This window comes from Lissotriton helveticus, chromosome 11 (genome assembly GCF_964261635.1).
Source record: "Lissotriton helveticus chromosome 11, aLisHel1.1, whole genome shotgun sequence".
In the NCBI taxonomy this organism is placed as follows: domain Eukaryota; kingdom Metazoa; phylum Chordata; class Amphibia; order Caudata; family Salamandridae; genus Lissotriton; species Lissotriton helveticus.
Genome location: NC_136072.1, coordinates 1,150,444,793 through 1,150,461,314, shown reverse-complemented (window position 1 = coordinate 1,150,461,314; position 16,522 = coordinate 1,150,444,793). Strand labels below are relative to the sequence as shown.

Here is a 16,522-nt window from a genome sequence, read left to right as displayed (position 1 = left end):
AGATGTGGGGAGAAAAAGTGACTAATTGAGCGAGAGACTCCAAAGACAACTGTTGTGAAGAGAGGGAAAGGGTGACTGAGACCCCAACGACAACTGCCTTCTCCACAGACCTTAGAGATGTTTAACACAGGCTCTTCTTTTCAGAACACACATTTGTACTCTAATCCCAACAAAATCATAATTGAAATCACTTATCTGATATTGCTAACAAGCACTGGCAAAGCCAATAGGTCTGGCTTGTTTTAGGCACATGCTCATTGCTTTGTGAAAAGTCTGGATGCAATCAGAGAAAACTAGCATTCACGAAACTCTTGTAAATGCGAAACATATTGCATTGCAAATGCTTGTTTGCAAAAGTGCACATGCAGAGCTTTCACTTTAATGGCACCAGCACCCCCTTCCTTAGACGCGGCTCGTCCAAGTAAAGGGGTGTAGCCGAAATTCACTTGAAAGTGCAGCATAGGGCAATTTAGACATGCGTCTGTGTTTGGCACCGCACATAAAACAAAGGCACGGCCGCCACTGTATGAGCCCGGCGTGGCGTGCTTTGAAAAATAAAAATTAAAGCATCGCAGGAGAGCCCGTCATGCCTGCAACAGTAGGCAGGAGAAAACCATTTAAACCATTTAAGCAAATAGGGCTCAGAGGCTGTAATTAAAGCCTACTGGGTAACAACACATGTAACGGGGGGTGTCCTCATGGGAGGTTACAAAATGAGACAATGCGGTACTAAGGAGGGACTGCTAAGCCTATTGAGCAATGTAAGGCCACAGTTTTTAAAGGCCAATGACACAAGCCAATGACAAATATGGGAGGAGAGTGGGCAGAACTTTAAGTCAATACCTGAATACAGCATGCCTCGCCGAGCAGCACATACGCTGCCCAAGCTCGACCTAAAAATCAGGACTGTCCCTGCAAATCCAGGAGGCCTGGTCACCCTACACCAGAGTTTTAGGTTCTGGCTCTGCCACCACCGAGCTCCTAGAAACAGTGTCATGTTGTCCGTGTGCCATGCAAGCTAACATGGTCAGATGCGTTTTGACGTCAGTGAGACGAATGAAGTTCAGGGGACACTTACGTTGTCATAGTCCATCGTCTCGGGCGAATGGTTGAACAAGCGCTGGGCCAAAAGCTTCCCCGCAGCGATCGCAGTCGGCGTCAGCTCAGGACGACCCTAAAAGCAAAACAAAAGAGCACCATGAACGAATGATGAATGTTTATTAAGTGCTCTCTTAACTCCCAGAAAGTGTCCTGCTGCTAGACTCAAGCATGAAAGCTACTAATCTGAAAGAGTGATTCAACAGCACTAAGCTAGTCATGTCGAGGGGCAAGGGAGGAGCAGGTCTGGGTACAGAACCACCGTGCTTTCACCCCACTGATATGCTGACCATTTATTTATCTAATGGTTTTTTTAACGCTCTTTCCACCAAATTGGCATTAAGGCTCTTTACAGAGTGCAATGAGTCATACAGACACCCATAAAACAAATAATTGAGGAGGGCCCTAGGGAAATTTTTACCGACCTAGCCCTGACATTGTTCCCTTAAATATCAGTAACACAACAAAATGTCAGGGGGTCAACATGTATAGTGATGCCTATTGACAGTATTAGCCAGAAACCAAAGACAGAAAGTTATACTCTAAAACTCCCAAGTGTACTTAAATTAAGGGTCAGCCAACCAAAAGACAACTCATAGTGTTTGGTCCGGATGCCCATCAGTCACCACACGGAACCGCCCTTCATCATTTGGGTTTCCTCAAAGGACCATCTCACAGTGAGAGCCCGAAGGTTAAGGGAACATAGCTGGATTAGATCCCTCCCTAGAGATGTAAGGGTCTCACTCAAATGTGATGTTGGTAGTGTAGATGGTATAAACACAAGTGACTAGTGTTGCAGTGTATAGAAAGTGATGGAACAAAAAATGGAAAAAAGTGAGTGACTTTAAAATAGGATAAACGGGCCCTGTAAATAGTTTATTCTAGTGCTGCCTGTTTGTCTACTCTAAAAAGTAGGCAAGGTAGTCGAATAGATGTTGGACTACCCAGCTGCATATTTGGTCAACATGTTTCTGCAAGTGAACGACAGTAATTGTCTCTTGCTTTCATCAGGACCTTACAACTGGATACTACTGCAATGTGAATTAAGATAAAGAAAAAATCATAAAGTGACACCCAGAAAGCATAGGAACAATAACAGAGTTCACCTGAAAATCCCACGTGTCCGTTACGTTCACTGCCTTATGAATCAGAATGCTGTTCTGTAGAGATAAGAGAAACTAATGTCAGTGCAATGGCTAGAACTTAACAACAGCAAGACTGTGACATTAACCATTGGCCATAGCGATGAGCAAGAATGGCCGTGTGTCTTCCTTATGGGTACAATGTTAACTTGTACTGGCAGTCCAACAGTGACTATCTAGAGGTTCGAACAATTTTGTTCATATTACCAAAAAGGCTCCTTACCCGATTCGTAAGGTGTGCCGACCTCACCCCACCTGGCCGCGGCTCAGGAAATAAGGGGAAGCATCGCTCTACAAAATAAAGGCAAAAGTACACAGGCGTGAACAAAAAGCCTCTTTATACACATAACTCAGCGCAACTCACCACTCAAACACAGTTTCCACTCAATCCACTCTCAAGATGTAAATTGAAAAAAAAAAAATGCGCCTAAAAAAAAAAAAGCAACTCCTTTAGCTTCAACTTGGAGAAGGGCATGTACTCATCTCCAAACCCCTCTCGCATTATCTCTATCATTCACTCGATCTCACCAAGAAACGCCTTGGCATGACACCTACCTGTCCGTCGATACTTCAGGCTGGCGTCTGAGCCATCTGGGGAGGTATCGCGGACAAGGTGGGGGAGTTATTTAAGCGCGCCTCCCATTGGCTCCTAGATTGAAAGCAGGAGCATGATTGGGGGACGTGTAACCAATCCTATTAGCACTTCTTAGGTTAGGGTTGGTCGTCATTGTAATCACTCATGTGGCCGGTTCGTAGTTTTATGAATTCACACATTGTTATTACCCACATCGTTAAGGTTGAAAAAAACCTTCTGTTTAGGGATTTCCTCAATTGCGCGTAATGATTTCTCGAGTGCCGATGAGCTGCACTCTGTTTGTTCTACCCAATACTCACGCCCCTCATTGGATCGCTCTCGACCAATGAGAAAGGTGCTCAAGGCTTCAGAGCGAAACTATGGCAACTGTAGCGTTGCCCGATCCATAACAATGTAGCACTCGGTAGCATGGCTAGCCCTAGAAGCAGTCTCAATTTAGGGGCCATAGGCGTCTGAAAATGTGCAAAGACTGACAGTTGAATCAAAAACTAGCCCAAACTATATCATCATTCAGACCCCTGATGTTTGTTCCTAGTTTGTAGACCCACTGCTGTTCTTTGCGGAACAGAAATCGTGAGACATCTGACACATGAGCAGGAATATAGGGTTGCTCTAACACAGTCCAATGGAATGATGTGGCTGGGTGGTTTGCCTCCAGAAAATGGTTGGTAAGCCTGGTGGCTTGTCTCTTGAATCTTATTGTGCTTCTATGCTCACCTATTCTTACCTTGACTTTACGTGTAGTCATACCCACGTATTTGAGCCCGCATGGGCATGTGATCAAGTAAATCAGATTAATGCTGTTGCAGTTGGTCAGTTTGGATAGGATCCAAGGTCTATTGGTTCCTATATCAATTTGCATTGTCTTTGATGTATGTTTGTGGACACGCTTGACATGAACCACATGGGTGGTGTCCCATTGCAGGTGGCATATCCCATAATGTTCCCAGGGCCCTGGGTATCATTTCTCGTGGCCTGGTGTGTACCATTTGATCTCGGAGGTTAGGACCTCTCTTAAAAGAGAACAGCGGTTTCTGTATCGTGTGATGGCCCGAGTTGAGAATGGGCCAATGTTTTCTCACCATGCTTTGTATTTTGTTCGATAAAGTACCAAACGTGTTGACAAACGTTATTCTGTCCAAAGATGGTTTTGGGACAGGTTGGTCCAGGAGTGCTTGGCGGTTGTTATTTCTTGCTCGCTTGAGGGACTGGTGTACCAACTTAGGAGGATATTTGCGTGATATCAGCTGTTGTTTCAAAGATGCTGAATGTGTTTTAAAAGTCTCTGCACTTGAGCAGTTCCTCTGGATCCTTAAAAATTGTCCGTACGGTAAGTTCGTACGCAAAGCTCTAGGATGATGGCTATCGAAGCACAAAAGAGAATTTCTAGCCTCTGGTTTTCTGTACAATTCCGAATGCAGGCCTTCTGCAGTGGCCGTAATGAGGAGGTCTAAGAAGGCCAATTTGTGTCTACCTATTTCCAAGGTAAACCGGAGGAAATTGTTCCTGCTGTTTAGCCATACCAGGAATTCTTGGCATCTTTCAGCTGTTCCTCGCCATATGACTAGAACATCGTCGATGTATCTTTTCCATATCTTGATACATCCGATGTAAGGGTTGGTATCCACCAGCACATGCTCTTCTTCAAATGAGTGTACATAAAGGTAAGCCAGGCTGGGGGCATAAATGCTCCCCCATACTGGTACCGGACACCTGTAAATACAAGGTGTCCTCAAATCTGAAGTAGTTTCTCTTCATGGCCAAAGTGGCACAAGCCATGATAAAATGCACTGGGGTGATACTATCAAGATTCCTCGTGTGCAACAGTGATTGAATCACTTCGAGAGTTTCATCCTGCGGAATAGACGTGTACAGGGATTCCACGTCAAAAGATATCAGTAGATCCGTGTTGATATCAAAATCTATGTCTGGCAGTAATCGGAGCACATCCGTGGTGTCCTTGAGGTATGTACGCATCTCCGAAACAATAGGTCTCAGGAACTGGTCTGCAAAAGCTGACAGAGGCTCAAGGACCGACCCAATCCCAGAGATAATGGGACGGCCTGCAGGTGGTCTCTGCTTTTTATGGACCTTGGGCAAGGTGTAGAAATACGGGACCACCGGATGTTCCGTGTGGAGAAACGATGCTTCATGTCGCGTGATCCAGCCCTCCGCTAGAGCTTCCTCGGTCATGGTTAGAATTATAGTTTTCAATTCATTAGTTGGATCAACATCTAATTTGCGATAGGATTTTTCATCGCTCAATTGTCGGAGGCATTCAGCTCTATAGGTATCGGTGTCCATAAGGACTATGGCACCCCCTTTGTCCGCTGGTTTTATGGATAAGCTTTCATTAGCTGACAGATCTTTAAGTGCTAACTGTTCAATTCTCGGAAGATTACAGAACGTGTTCTGTTGCTCTGTGAATAACTCTTCAACACTCTTCTCCACCGCTTGCTCAAAGGCCAAAACCTGGGGTGGCATGGTATGTGTTGGTGGGTTGAAGGTGGATTTCTTTTTGAGACCCGTATTTGTGAGCTGCTGGTCTATTTCATCAGTATTTTGTTTGTCCGCAAAGAAAAAATGCAGTCTTACTTTCCATAGGAATTTGGCTAATTCCAAACGTGTCTCAAAGCGATCATTCTTGTGAGTCGGTACAAACCCCAGACCCCTATCTAATGCATTTCTCTCAGGGACTGTAAGGTTGTGTTTGCTTAAGTTAATTACGAGACTGTCTCCCCGCTCCCGGAGGGTAGTTCCTTCGTCTTGGTACTCCTCAGATTCCTCGTGGAGGATGTTGGTGGGCTGTAGTGTACTTGTGCTTGTGGCTGTTGCTGTCCTCTTTTCCTTCCTCTTGGCCGGCCACGGCCAGACGGTAAAAAAGGCTGCCCATTGTAGTTTACTGGGTAATGTGGGGGGAAGGGACCCATGTGAGGTTGAAAAGGGCCCATCGGTGGAGGCATCGCTTGTGGATGGGGTGGCATCGGAGGTCCCCCAAATTGCCACGGCCCAGGCGGCCACCATTGTTGTGATTGGTTGTACTGGTTATTCCCCCAGTTACTCCAGCGTTTTCTCTTTCCTCTTCCCCTTCCACGGGAACCGTAATTAGAAGGACCTGTGTCGCTGCCCTATTTGTTGCCAGTGGAATTGCCATCTGAGCTAGATGTTCCGTAATTTGATCCTGTTTTGCGCCCTTTGGCCGAATAGTCTGGAGGGACATATGAGTCAGAAGTATAAGGATAGACTTTCTCAAATTTAAATTTGTCTAAGTCTAAGTGTTACTCCCTGACTTATTGGATACAATACCATCAGTGATAAGTGTGAATGAAGACTACTGGGCCAAAATTCTTGGGCTCAAGAAATCCCACACACGTATCACATTACACGGCAAGGTGATGGTACAATATCTGCGGAACAACTGTTCCCCTACAGGACTAATCGTGACTAACACTCCACGACTGTTCCTCACAGATAAGGAATTTCTCAGGAGTTGGGCCCTCATTGCATGGCGATTCACGAGGGACTGGCTCATTCTCATTATACAAACCTCCACCAGAATAGCTGATACATTATTAATAGAGATCCAAACACCCAGATTAAGGCTACACTATCCACCAAAGCGTTCCAGAAGAATCTGGATGAGGCAAACAAGAACAACAGAGAGTACAATGAGTTTACTTTGTCGGTTAAGATGGAGAAATTTAGAAAGGATTTAGACAAATTTAAATTTGAGAAAGTCTATCCTTATACTTCTGACTCATATGTCCCTCCAGACTATTCGGCCAAAGGGCGCAAAACAGGATCAAATTACGGAACATCTAGCTCAGATGGCAATTCCACTGGCAACACATCGGGCAGCGACACAGGTCCTTCTAATTACGGTTCCCGTGGAAGGGGAAGAGGAAAGAGAAACCGCGGGAGTAACTGGGGGAATAACCAGTACAACCAATCACAACAATGGTGGCCGCCTGGGCCGTGGCAATTTGGGGGACCTCCGATGCCACCCCATCCACAAGCGATGCCTCCACCGATGGGCCCTTTTCAACCTCACATGGGTCCCTTCCCCCCACATTACCCAGTAAACTACAATGGGCAGCCTTTTTTATCGTCTAGCCGTGGCCGTCCAAGAGGAAGGAAAAGAGGACAGCAACAGCCACAAGCACAAGTACACTACAGCCCACCGACATCCTCCACGAGGAATCTGAGGAGTACCAAGACGAAGGAACTACCCTCCGGGAGCGGGGAGACAGTCTCGTAATTAACTTAAGCAAACACAACCTTACAGTCCCTGAGAGAAATGCATTAGACAGGGGTCTGGGGTTTGTACCGACTCACAAGAATGATCGCTTTGAGACACGTTTGGAATTAGCCAAATTCCTACGGAAAGTAAGACTGCATTTTTTCTTTGCGGACAAACAAAATATTGATGAAATAGACCAGCAGCTCACAAATAAGGGTCTCAAAAAGAAATCCACCTTCAACCCACCAACACATACCATGCCACCCCAGGTTTTGGCCTTTGAGCAAGCGGTGGAGAAGAGTGTTGAAGAGTTATTCACAGAGCAACAGAACATGTACTGTAATCTTCAGAGAATTGAACAGTTAGCACTTAAAGATCTGTCAGCTAATGAAAGCTTAACCATAAAACCAGCGGACAAAGGGGGTGCCATAGTCCTTATGGACACCGATACCTATAGAGCTGAATGCCTCCGACAATTGAGCGATGAAAAATCCTATCGCAAATTAGATGTTGATCCAACTAATGAATTGAAAACTATCATTCTAACCATGACCGAGGAAGCTCTAGCGGAGGGCTGGATCACGCGACATGAAGCATAGTTTCTCCACACGGAACATCCGGTGGTCCCGTATTTCTACACCTTGCCCAAGGTCCATAAAAAGCAGAGACCACCTCCAGGCCGTCCCATTATCTCTGGGATTGGGTCGGTCCTTGAGCCTCTGTCAGCTTTTGCAGACCATTTCCTGAGACCTATTGTTTCGGAGATGCCTACATACCTCAAGGACACCACGGATGTGCTCCGATTACTGTCAGACATAGATTTTGATATCAACACGGATCTACTGATATCTTTTGACGTGGAATCCCTGTACACGTCTATTCCGCAGGATGAAACTCTCGAAGTGATTCAATCACTGTTGCACACGAGGAATCTTGATAGTATCACCCCAGTGCATTTTATCATGGCCTGTGCCACTTTGGCCTTGAAGAGAAACTACTTCAGATTTGAGGACACCTTGTATTTACAGGTGTCCGGTACCAGTATGGGGAGCATTTATGCCCCCAGCCTGGCTTACCTTTATGTACACTCATTTGAAGAAGAGCATGTGCTGGTGGATACCAACCCTTACATCGGATGTATCAAGATATGGAAAAGATACATCGACGATGTTCTAGTCATATGGCGAGGAACAGCTGAAGGATGCCAAGAATTCCTGGTATGGCTAAACAGCAGGAACAATTTCCTCCGGTTTACCTTGGAAATAGGTAGACACAAATTGGCCTTCTTAGACCTCCTCATTACGGCCACTGCAGAAGGCCTGCATTCGGAATTGTACAGAAAACCAGAGGCTAGAAATTTCTTTTGTGCTTCGATAGCCATCATCCTAGAGCTTTGCGTACGAACTTACCGTACGGACAATTTTTAAGGATCCAGAGGAACTGCTCAAGTGCAGAGACTTTTAAAACACATTCAGCATCTTTGAAACAACAGCTGATATCACGCAAATATCCTCCTAAGTTGGTACACCAGTCCCTCAAGCGAGCAAGAAATAACAACCGCCAAGCCCTCCTGGACCAACCTGTCCCAAAACCATCTTTGGACAGAATAACGTTTGTCAACACGTTTGGTACTTTATCGAACAAAATAGAAAGCATGGTGAGAAAACATTGGCCCATTCTCAACTCGGGCCATCACACGATACAGAAACCGCTGTTCTCTTTTAAGAGAGGTCCTAACCTCCGAGATCAAATGGTACACACCAGGCCACGAGAAATGATACCCAGGGCCCTGGGAACATTATGGATATGCCACCTGCGATGGGACACCACCCATGTGGTTCATGTCAAGCGTGTCCACAAACATCAAAGACAATGCAAATTGAAATAGGAACCAATAGACCTTGGATCCTATCCAAACTGACCAACTGCAACAGCATTTATCTGATTTACTTGATCACATGCCCATGCGGGCTCAAATACGTGGGTATGACTACACGTAAAGTCAAGGTAAGAATAGGTGAGCATAGAAGCACAATAAGATGCAAGAGACAAGCCACCAGGCTTACCAACCTTTTTCTGGAGGCAAACCACCCAGCCACATCATTCCATTGGACTGTGTTAGAGCAACCCTATATTCCTGCTCATGTGTCAGATGTCTCACGATTTCTGTTCCGCAAAGAACAGCAGTGGGTCTACAAACTAGGAACAAACATCAGGGGTCTGAATGATGATATAGTTTGGGCTAGTTTTTGATTCAACTGTCAGTCTTTGCACATTTTCAGATGCCTATGGCCCCTAAACTGAGACTGCTTCTAGGGCTAGCCATGCTACCGAGTGCTACATTGTTATGGATCGGGCAACGCTACAGTTGGCATAGTTTCGCTCTGAAGCCTTGAGCACCTTTCTCATTGGTCGAGAGCGATCCAATGAGGGGCGTGAGTATTGGGTAGAACAAACAGAGTGCAGCTCATCGGCACTCGAGAAATCATAACGCGCAATTGAGGAAATCCCTAAACAGAAGGTTTTTTTCAACCTTAACGATGTGGGTAATAACAATGTGTGAATTCATAAAACTACGAACCGGCCACATGAGTGATTACCATGACGACCAACCCTAACCTAAGAAGTGCTAATAGGATTGGTTACACGTCCCCCAATCATGCTCCTGCTTTCAATCTAGGAGCCAATGGGAGGCGCGCTTAAATAACTCCCCCCACCTTGTCCGCGATACCTCCCCAGATGGTTCAGACGCCAGCCTGAAGTATCGACGGACAGGTAGGTGTCATGCCAAGGCGTTTCTTGGTGAGATCGAGTGAATGATAGAGATAATGCGAGAGGGGTTTGAAGATGAGTACATGCCCTTCTCCAAGTTGAAGCTAAAGGAGTTGCATTTTTTTCTTTTTTTTCTTTTCAATTTACATCTTGAGAGTGGATTGAGTGGAAACTGTGTTTTAGAGTGGTGCGTTGCGCTGAGTTATGTGTATAAAGAGGCTTTTTGTTCACACCCGTGTACTTTTGCCTTTATTTTGTAGAGCGATGCTTCCCCTTATTTCCTGAGCCGCGGCCAGGTGGGGTGAGGTCGGCACACCTTACGAATCGGGTAAGGAGCCTTTTTGGTAATATGAACAAAATTGTTCGAACCTCTAGATAGTCACTGTTGGACTGCCAGTACAAGTTAACATTGTACCCATAAGGAAGACACACGGCCATTCTTGCTCATCGCTATGGCCAATGATTAATGTCACAGTCTTGCTGTTGTTAAGTTCTAGCCATTGCACTGACATTAGTTTCTCTTATCTCTACAGAACAGCATTCCGATTCATAAGGCAGTGAACGTAACGGACACCTGGGATTTTCAGGTGAACTCTGTTATTGTTCCTATGCTTTCTGGGTGTCACTTTATGATTTTTTCTTTATCTTAATTCACATTGCAGTAGTATCCAGTTGTAAGGTCCTGATGACCGCAAGAGACAATTACTGTCGTTCACTTGCAGAAACATGTTGACCAAATATGCAGCTGGGTAGTCCAACATCTATTCGACTACCTTGCCTACTTTTTAGAGTAGACAAACGGGCAGCACTAGAATATACTATTTGCAGTGCCCGTTTATCCTATTTTAAAGTCACTCACTTTTTTCCATTTTTTGTTCCATCACTTTCTATACACTGCAACACTAGTCACACGTGTTTATACCATCTACACTACCAACATCACATTTGAGTGAGACCCTTACATCTCTAGGGAGGGATCTAATCCAGCTATGGTCCCTTAACCTTCGGGCTCTCACTGTGAGATGGTCCTTTGAGGAAACCCAAATGATGAAGGGCGGTTTCGTGTGGTGACTGATGGGCATCCGATCCAAACACTATGAGTCGTCTTTTGGTTGGCTGACCCTTAATTTAAGTACACTTGGGAGTTTTAGAGTATAACTTTCTGTCTTTGGTTTCTGGCTAATACTGTCAATTGGCATCACTATACATGTTGACCCCCTGACATTTTGTTGTGTTACTCATACAGACATCCCCATATATATTTACTGGAAAAAAAAGGTTAAAGTAACGTTATAGTTAGTTCAATATGTCAGTGACAACATAAACGCTTCGAACTAAAAAAAAAACACAGAGCTAACTATAACTTGCGCCCCGCCATGCACTGCTTATATTCTCACATATTACATCAGTCATGACGTGCTCTATGACAATTTATGACATCACAGATAACATCTCAAATGACATCACTGATGACATCTCAAATGACATCACTGATGACATATCAAATGACATCACTGATGACATTCGCAAATGAGTGTGCAAGTTTATTTTATACTTTACATAGGATGGGTAACTGCTAAATTACTTACCTACGATATTTTGTACTGCTTGTGTGTCCAGGTAATGGGTGTTAGTATTTGCAAAAGGCATGTTTTGGCCATGCACAGCAGGGGGTTAGCAACAGGGTCCGGCCTGCGGCCAGCACAGTAGCTTACTACTAACGTGGAAGGGACGGGGCAAACGGCAGAGCTTGTAGGTGAATTGGTGCCTTTTTAAAAAAAAAATATTTTTAAGGAGAGACCAGCCCTACTCTCCGTGATTTGAAAAGGCCCTGCGGACCCCATCCCTCTGGGCTTTGGTTTTCTTTCTTTCAAAAGGGGAGGAGAGCTGCTGCGGCCCCCTCCACAAGCCTATTCTGGCCCCAGGGACACCATACTCTAGGGCCTAGGTTTGATAAAGATCTGTACCCTGGTGCCCACCCAGGGCAGCACCATACACAATGACGAGGGCTGCGGCAGGTTTGGATTGCTAAGACGCGCACACAGGCAATAGCGGCGGGACCGGTATATCCGAGTTCCAGCTGTGGGCTGCTTTTTTGGGCAGGCTGGGGGGGGTGGCTTGCAACAAGCCACCCTCCCCCCAACTCCACCATCGCACCCCAACTCCGAGACGTCATCAACACCTCCTTCGACACCGCCACCTTCCCGGAGAGCTGGAAGCATGCCGAGCTCAGCGCCCTACTGAAGAAACCAACAGCGGACCCCACCGACCTCAAAAACTTCCGCCCCATCTCGCTCCTCCCTTTTCCGGCCAAAGTCATCGAGAAGATCGCCAACAGACAGCTTGCCGCCTTCCTCGAGACGAATGGATCCCTCGACCCCTCGCAGACCGGCTTCAGAGCAAACCACAGCACCGAAACCGCCCTCATCGCAGCCACCGACGACATCCGAGCCCTTCTAGACAACGGGGAAACAGCGGCACTCATCCTCCTGGATCTCTCCGCCGCGTTTGACACGGTCTGCCACCGCACCCTAGTCCAACGCCTCAGCAACACCGGCATCCAAGAGAAGGCATTGAAGTGGATCATCTCGTTCCTCGCTGGAAGAACACAGAGAGTCCGCCTCCCCCCGTTTCGTTCCGAGGCCACCGAAGTCATCTGCGGCGTCCCGCAAGGATCATCACTCAGCCCCACCCTCTTCAACGTCTACTTGAGACCTCTCGCAGCCATCGCACGCCAACACAACCTCAACATCATCTCCTACGCCGACGACACCCAGCTGATCCTCTCCCTCACCAGAGACCCCGACACCGCCAGAACCAGCCTCCACGAAGGGATGAAAAACGTCGCCGAGTGGATGAAGAACAGCCGCTTGAAACTGAACTCAGACAAGACGGAAGTCCTCATCCTTGGACCATCACCCTCCGCCTGGGACGACTCCTGGTGGCCCCCAGCCCTGGGCACCGCCCCCAAGCCGACAGACCACGCACGCAACCTGGGCTTCATCCTGGAATCCTCCCTCTCGATGACCAGACAAGTCAACGCCGTCTCCTCTTCATGCTTTCACACCCTCCGCATGCTCCGCAAGATCTTCCGATGGATCCCGATCGAAACCAGGGAGACGGTCACCCAGGCCCTCGTCACCAGCCGGCTGGACTACGGAAAAACCCTCTACGCCGGAACCACAGCCAAGCTACAGAAAAGACTACAACGCATCCAGAACGCCTCCGCCCGACTCATCCTGGACATCCCTCGACGCAGCCACATCTCCGGCCACCTGAGGAACCTACACTGGCTCCCCGTCAACAAGAGGATCACGTTCAGGCTCCTCACCCACGCACACAAGTCTCTCCACGACCTGGGCCCCAAGTACCTCAACAACCGCCTGACCTTCCACACGCCCACCCGCCAGCTACGGTCCGCTAGCCTCGCCCTCGTCGTCGTACCACGCATCCGAAGAGCCACCGCCGGAGGCAGATCCTTCTCCTACCTGGCGGCCAAGACATGGAACTCCCTCCCCATCCACCTTCGGCTGACCCAGGACCACCTCGCCTTCAGAAGACAACTCAAGACCTGGCTGTTCGAGCAGTAGCACCCCCCTTCCCCCAAGCGCCTTGAGACCCTTCCGGGTGAGTAGCGCGCTATACAAATGTTATGATTGATTGATTGATTGATTGACTTTTGCACTCGGCTACCATTTTCTTTTCCCCCTTTTCTCCACAAAGTAAATATTTTTTCACTCTGAGGGACCCCTTTCCCGTCCAACGATGGGCTCCGTTCCCAGCGTGTGTGTATATTTACTCCTTTCATACCTGTCTGGCTGTCCACTCGTATCCCTTCAGGGACCCCACTTTTGGTGCCCGAGTCCTAGTTCCCACCCCAGGGCGCACTTTAAAGGCTCCACACTCTGCGGCGGTAATGGAACCAGGTGGAAACACAGGGAGATAAGCGCCTACCATCGGCTTCTAAACACCCTTGTGTATCCTGGGATACGAGTGGACAGCCAGACAGGCATGAAAGGAGTAAATATACACACACGCTGGGAACGGAGCCCATCGTTGGACGGGGAAGGGGTCCCTCAGAGTGAAAAAATATTTACTTTGTGGAGAAAAAGGGAAAAGAAAATGGTAGCAGAGTGCAAAAGTACTTGTGCTAAGCAATGAATAAACATCACAAAATGTGTAAATGCTTACGATTAGAAAAGCATTTGTGCGACTATCGATGATTGCAAAAGAAAAAAAACCATAAATAAACTAAGAATGGGATTGAGAAGCTTGTTGCCCCTGAACGCTTGCATCCGTATCAACATCTACCTTGAAAGAGGCAAAAATACTGCAAAACTGGTACAGGCTGTCTAGGGCAGAGAGAGATCTGCTTCTTTGCTTTGTGTGACGCGCTCTAGTTGTCTCCAAAGAGATGGGTGCCATTGGGCCGCATGTCGACGAGGGACAATTGGGCATAACTAGGGAAGCCCCTTGATCATATTCATGTGCGATGCCTCTACCCCTTAATCATATTCATGTGCAATGCCTCTACCCCTTGATCATATTCATGTGCGATGCCTCTACCCCTTGATCATATTCATGTGCGATGCCTCTGCCCGTTGATAATATTCATGTGTGACTGATGCCTTTACCGTTGATCATATTCATGTGCGATGCCTCTGCCCCTTGATCATATTCATGTGCGATGCCTCTACTCGTTGATCATATTCATGTGCGATGCCTCTACCCCTTGATCATATTCATGTGCGATGCCTCTGCCCGTTGACCATATTCATGTGCGACTGATGCCTTTACCCGTGATCATATTCATGTGCGATGCCTCTACCCGTTGATCATATTCATGTGCGATGTCTCTACCCCTTGAGCATATTCATGTGCGATGCCTCTACTCGTTGATCATATTCATGTGCGATGCCTCTGCCCCTTGATCATATTCATGTGCGATGCCTCTACCCCTTGATCATATTCATGTGTGATGCCTCTACTCGTTGATCATATTCATGTGCGATGCCTCTGCCCCTTGATCATATTCATGTGCGATGCCTCTACCCCTTGATCATATTCATGTGCGATGCCGCTACTCGATCATATTCATGTGCGATGCATCTACCCGTTGATCATATTCATGTGCGATGCCTCATGAGCGATGCCTCTACCCGTTGATCATGTTCATGTGCGATGCCTATACCCGTTGATCATATTCATGTGCGATGCCTCTACCCCTTGATCATATTCATGAGCGATGCCGCTACTCGATCATATTCATGTGCGATGCCTCTACCCGTTGATCATGTTCATGTGCGAATGCCTCATGAGCGATGCCTCTACCCGTTGATCATGTTCATGTGCGATGCTTCTACCCGTTGATCATATTCATGTGCGATGCCTCGTGAGCGATGCCTCTACCCGTTAGTCAAGTTCATGTGCGATGCCTCATGAGCGATGCCTCTACCCGTTGATCATATTCATATGCAATGCCTCTACCCGTTGATCATATTCATGTGCAATGCCTCAGGAGCGATGCCTCTACTCGTTGATCATGTTCATGTCTGATGCCTCAGCCCATTGATCATATTCATGTGCGATGCCTCGTGAGCTTTGCCTCTACCCATTGATCATATTCATGTGCGATGCCTCTACTCGTTGATCATATTCATGTGCGATGCCTCTGCCCGTTGATCATATTCATGTGCGATGCCTCTACCCATTGATCATATTCATGTGCGATGCCTCTACTCGTTGATCATGTTCATGTGCGATGCCTCTGCTCGATCATATTCATATGCAATGCCTCTACCCGTTGATCATATTCATGTGCAATGCCTCAGGAGCGATGCCTCTACTCGTTGATCATGTTCATGTCTGATGCCTCAGCCCATTGATCATATTCATGTGCGATGCCTCGTAAGCTTTGCCTCTACCCATTGATCATATTCATGTGCGATGCCTCTACTCGTTGATCATATTCATGTTCGATGCCTCTGCCCATGGATCATATTCATGTGCGATGCATCTACCCATTGATCATATTCATGTGCGATGCCTCTACTCGTTGATCATGTTCATGTGCGATGCCTCTGCTCGATCATATTCATGTGCGATGCCTCTGCCCGTTAATCATATTCATGTGCGATGCGTCTACTCGTTCATCATATTCATGTTGGATGCCTCTACTCTATCATATTCATGTGCGATGCCTCTACCCGTTGATCCTATTCATGTGCGATGCCTCTATCTGTTGATCAAATTAATGTGCGATGCCTCTACCCGTTGATCATATTCATGTGCGATGCCTCTGCCCGTTGATCATATTCATGTGCGATGCCTCATGAGCGATGCCTCTACCCGTTAATCATATTCATGTGCGACGCCTCTGCCCGTTGATCATATTTATGTGCGATGCCTCTGCCCATTGATCATATTCATGTGCGACTGATGCCTTTACCCGTTGATCATATTCATGTGCGATGCCTCTACCCCTTGATCATATTCATGTGCGATGCCTCTACCCCTTGATCATATTCATGTGCGATGCCACTACTCCTTCATATTCATGTGCGATGCATCTACTCGTTGATCATATTCATGTGCGATCCCTCATGAGCGGTGCCTCTACCCGTTGTTCATGTTCATGTGCGATGCCTCTACCCCTTGATCATATTCATGTGCGAT

At 47.0% G+C, this 16,522-nt stretch overlaps 1 protein-coding gene across 1 annotated transcript in view; it reads right to left on the bottom strand.

Annotated features, from left to right (window-relative positions):
* TXNRD2 (thioredoxin reductase 2) overlaps positions 1 to 16,522 on the bottom strand; it is a 422,726-nt gene that overhangs the window by 80,218 nt on the left and 325,986 nt on the right. Inside the window, exon 13 of the mRNA XM_078667932.1 lies at positions 1,079 to 1,174. Within this exon, the coding sequence (XP_078524058.1) occupies positions 1,079 to 1,174 (96 nt within the window). The remainder of the gene's footprint in view (positions 1 to 1,078; positions 1,175 to 16,522) is intronic.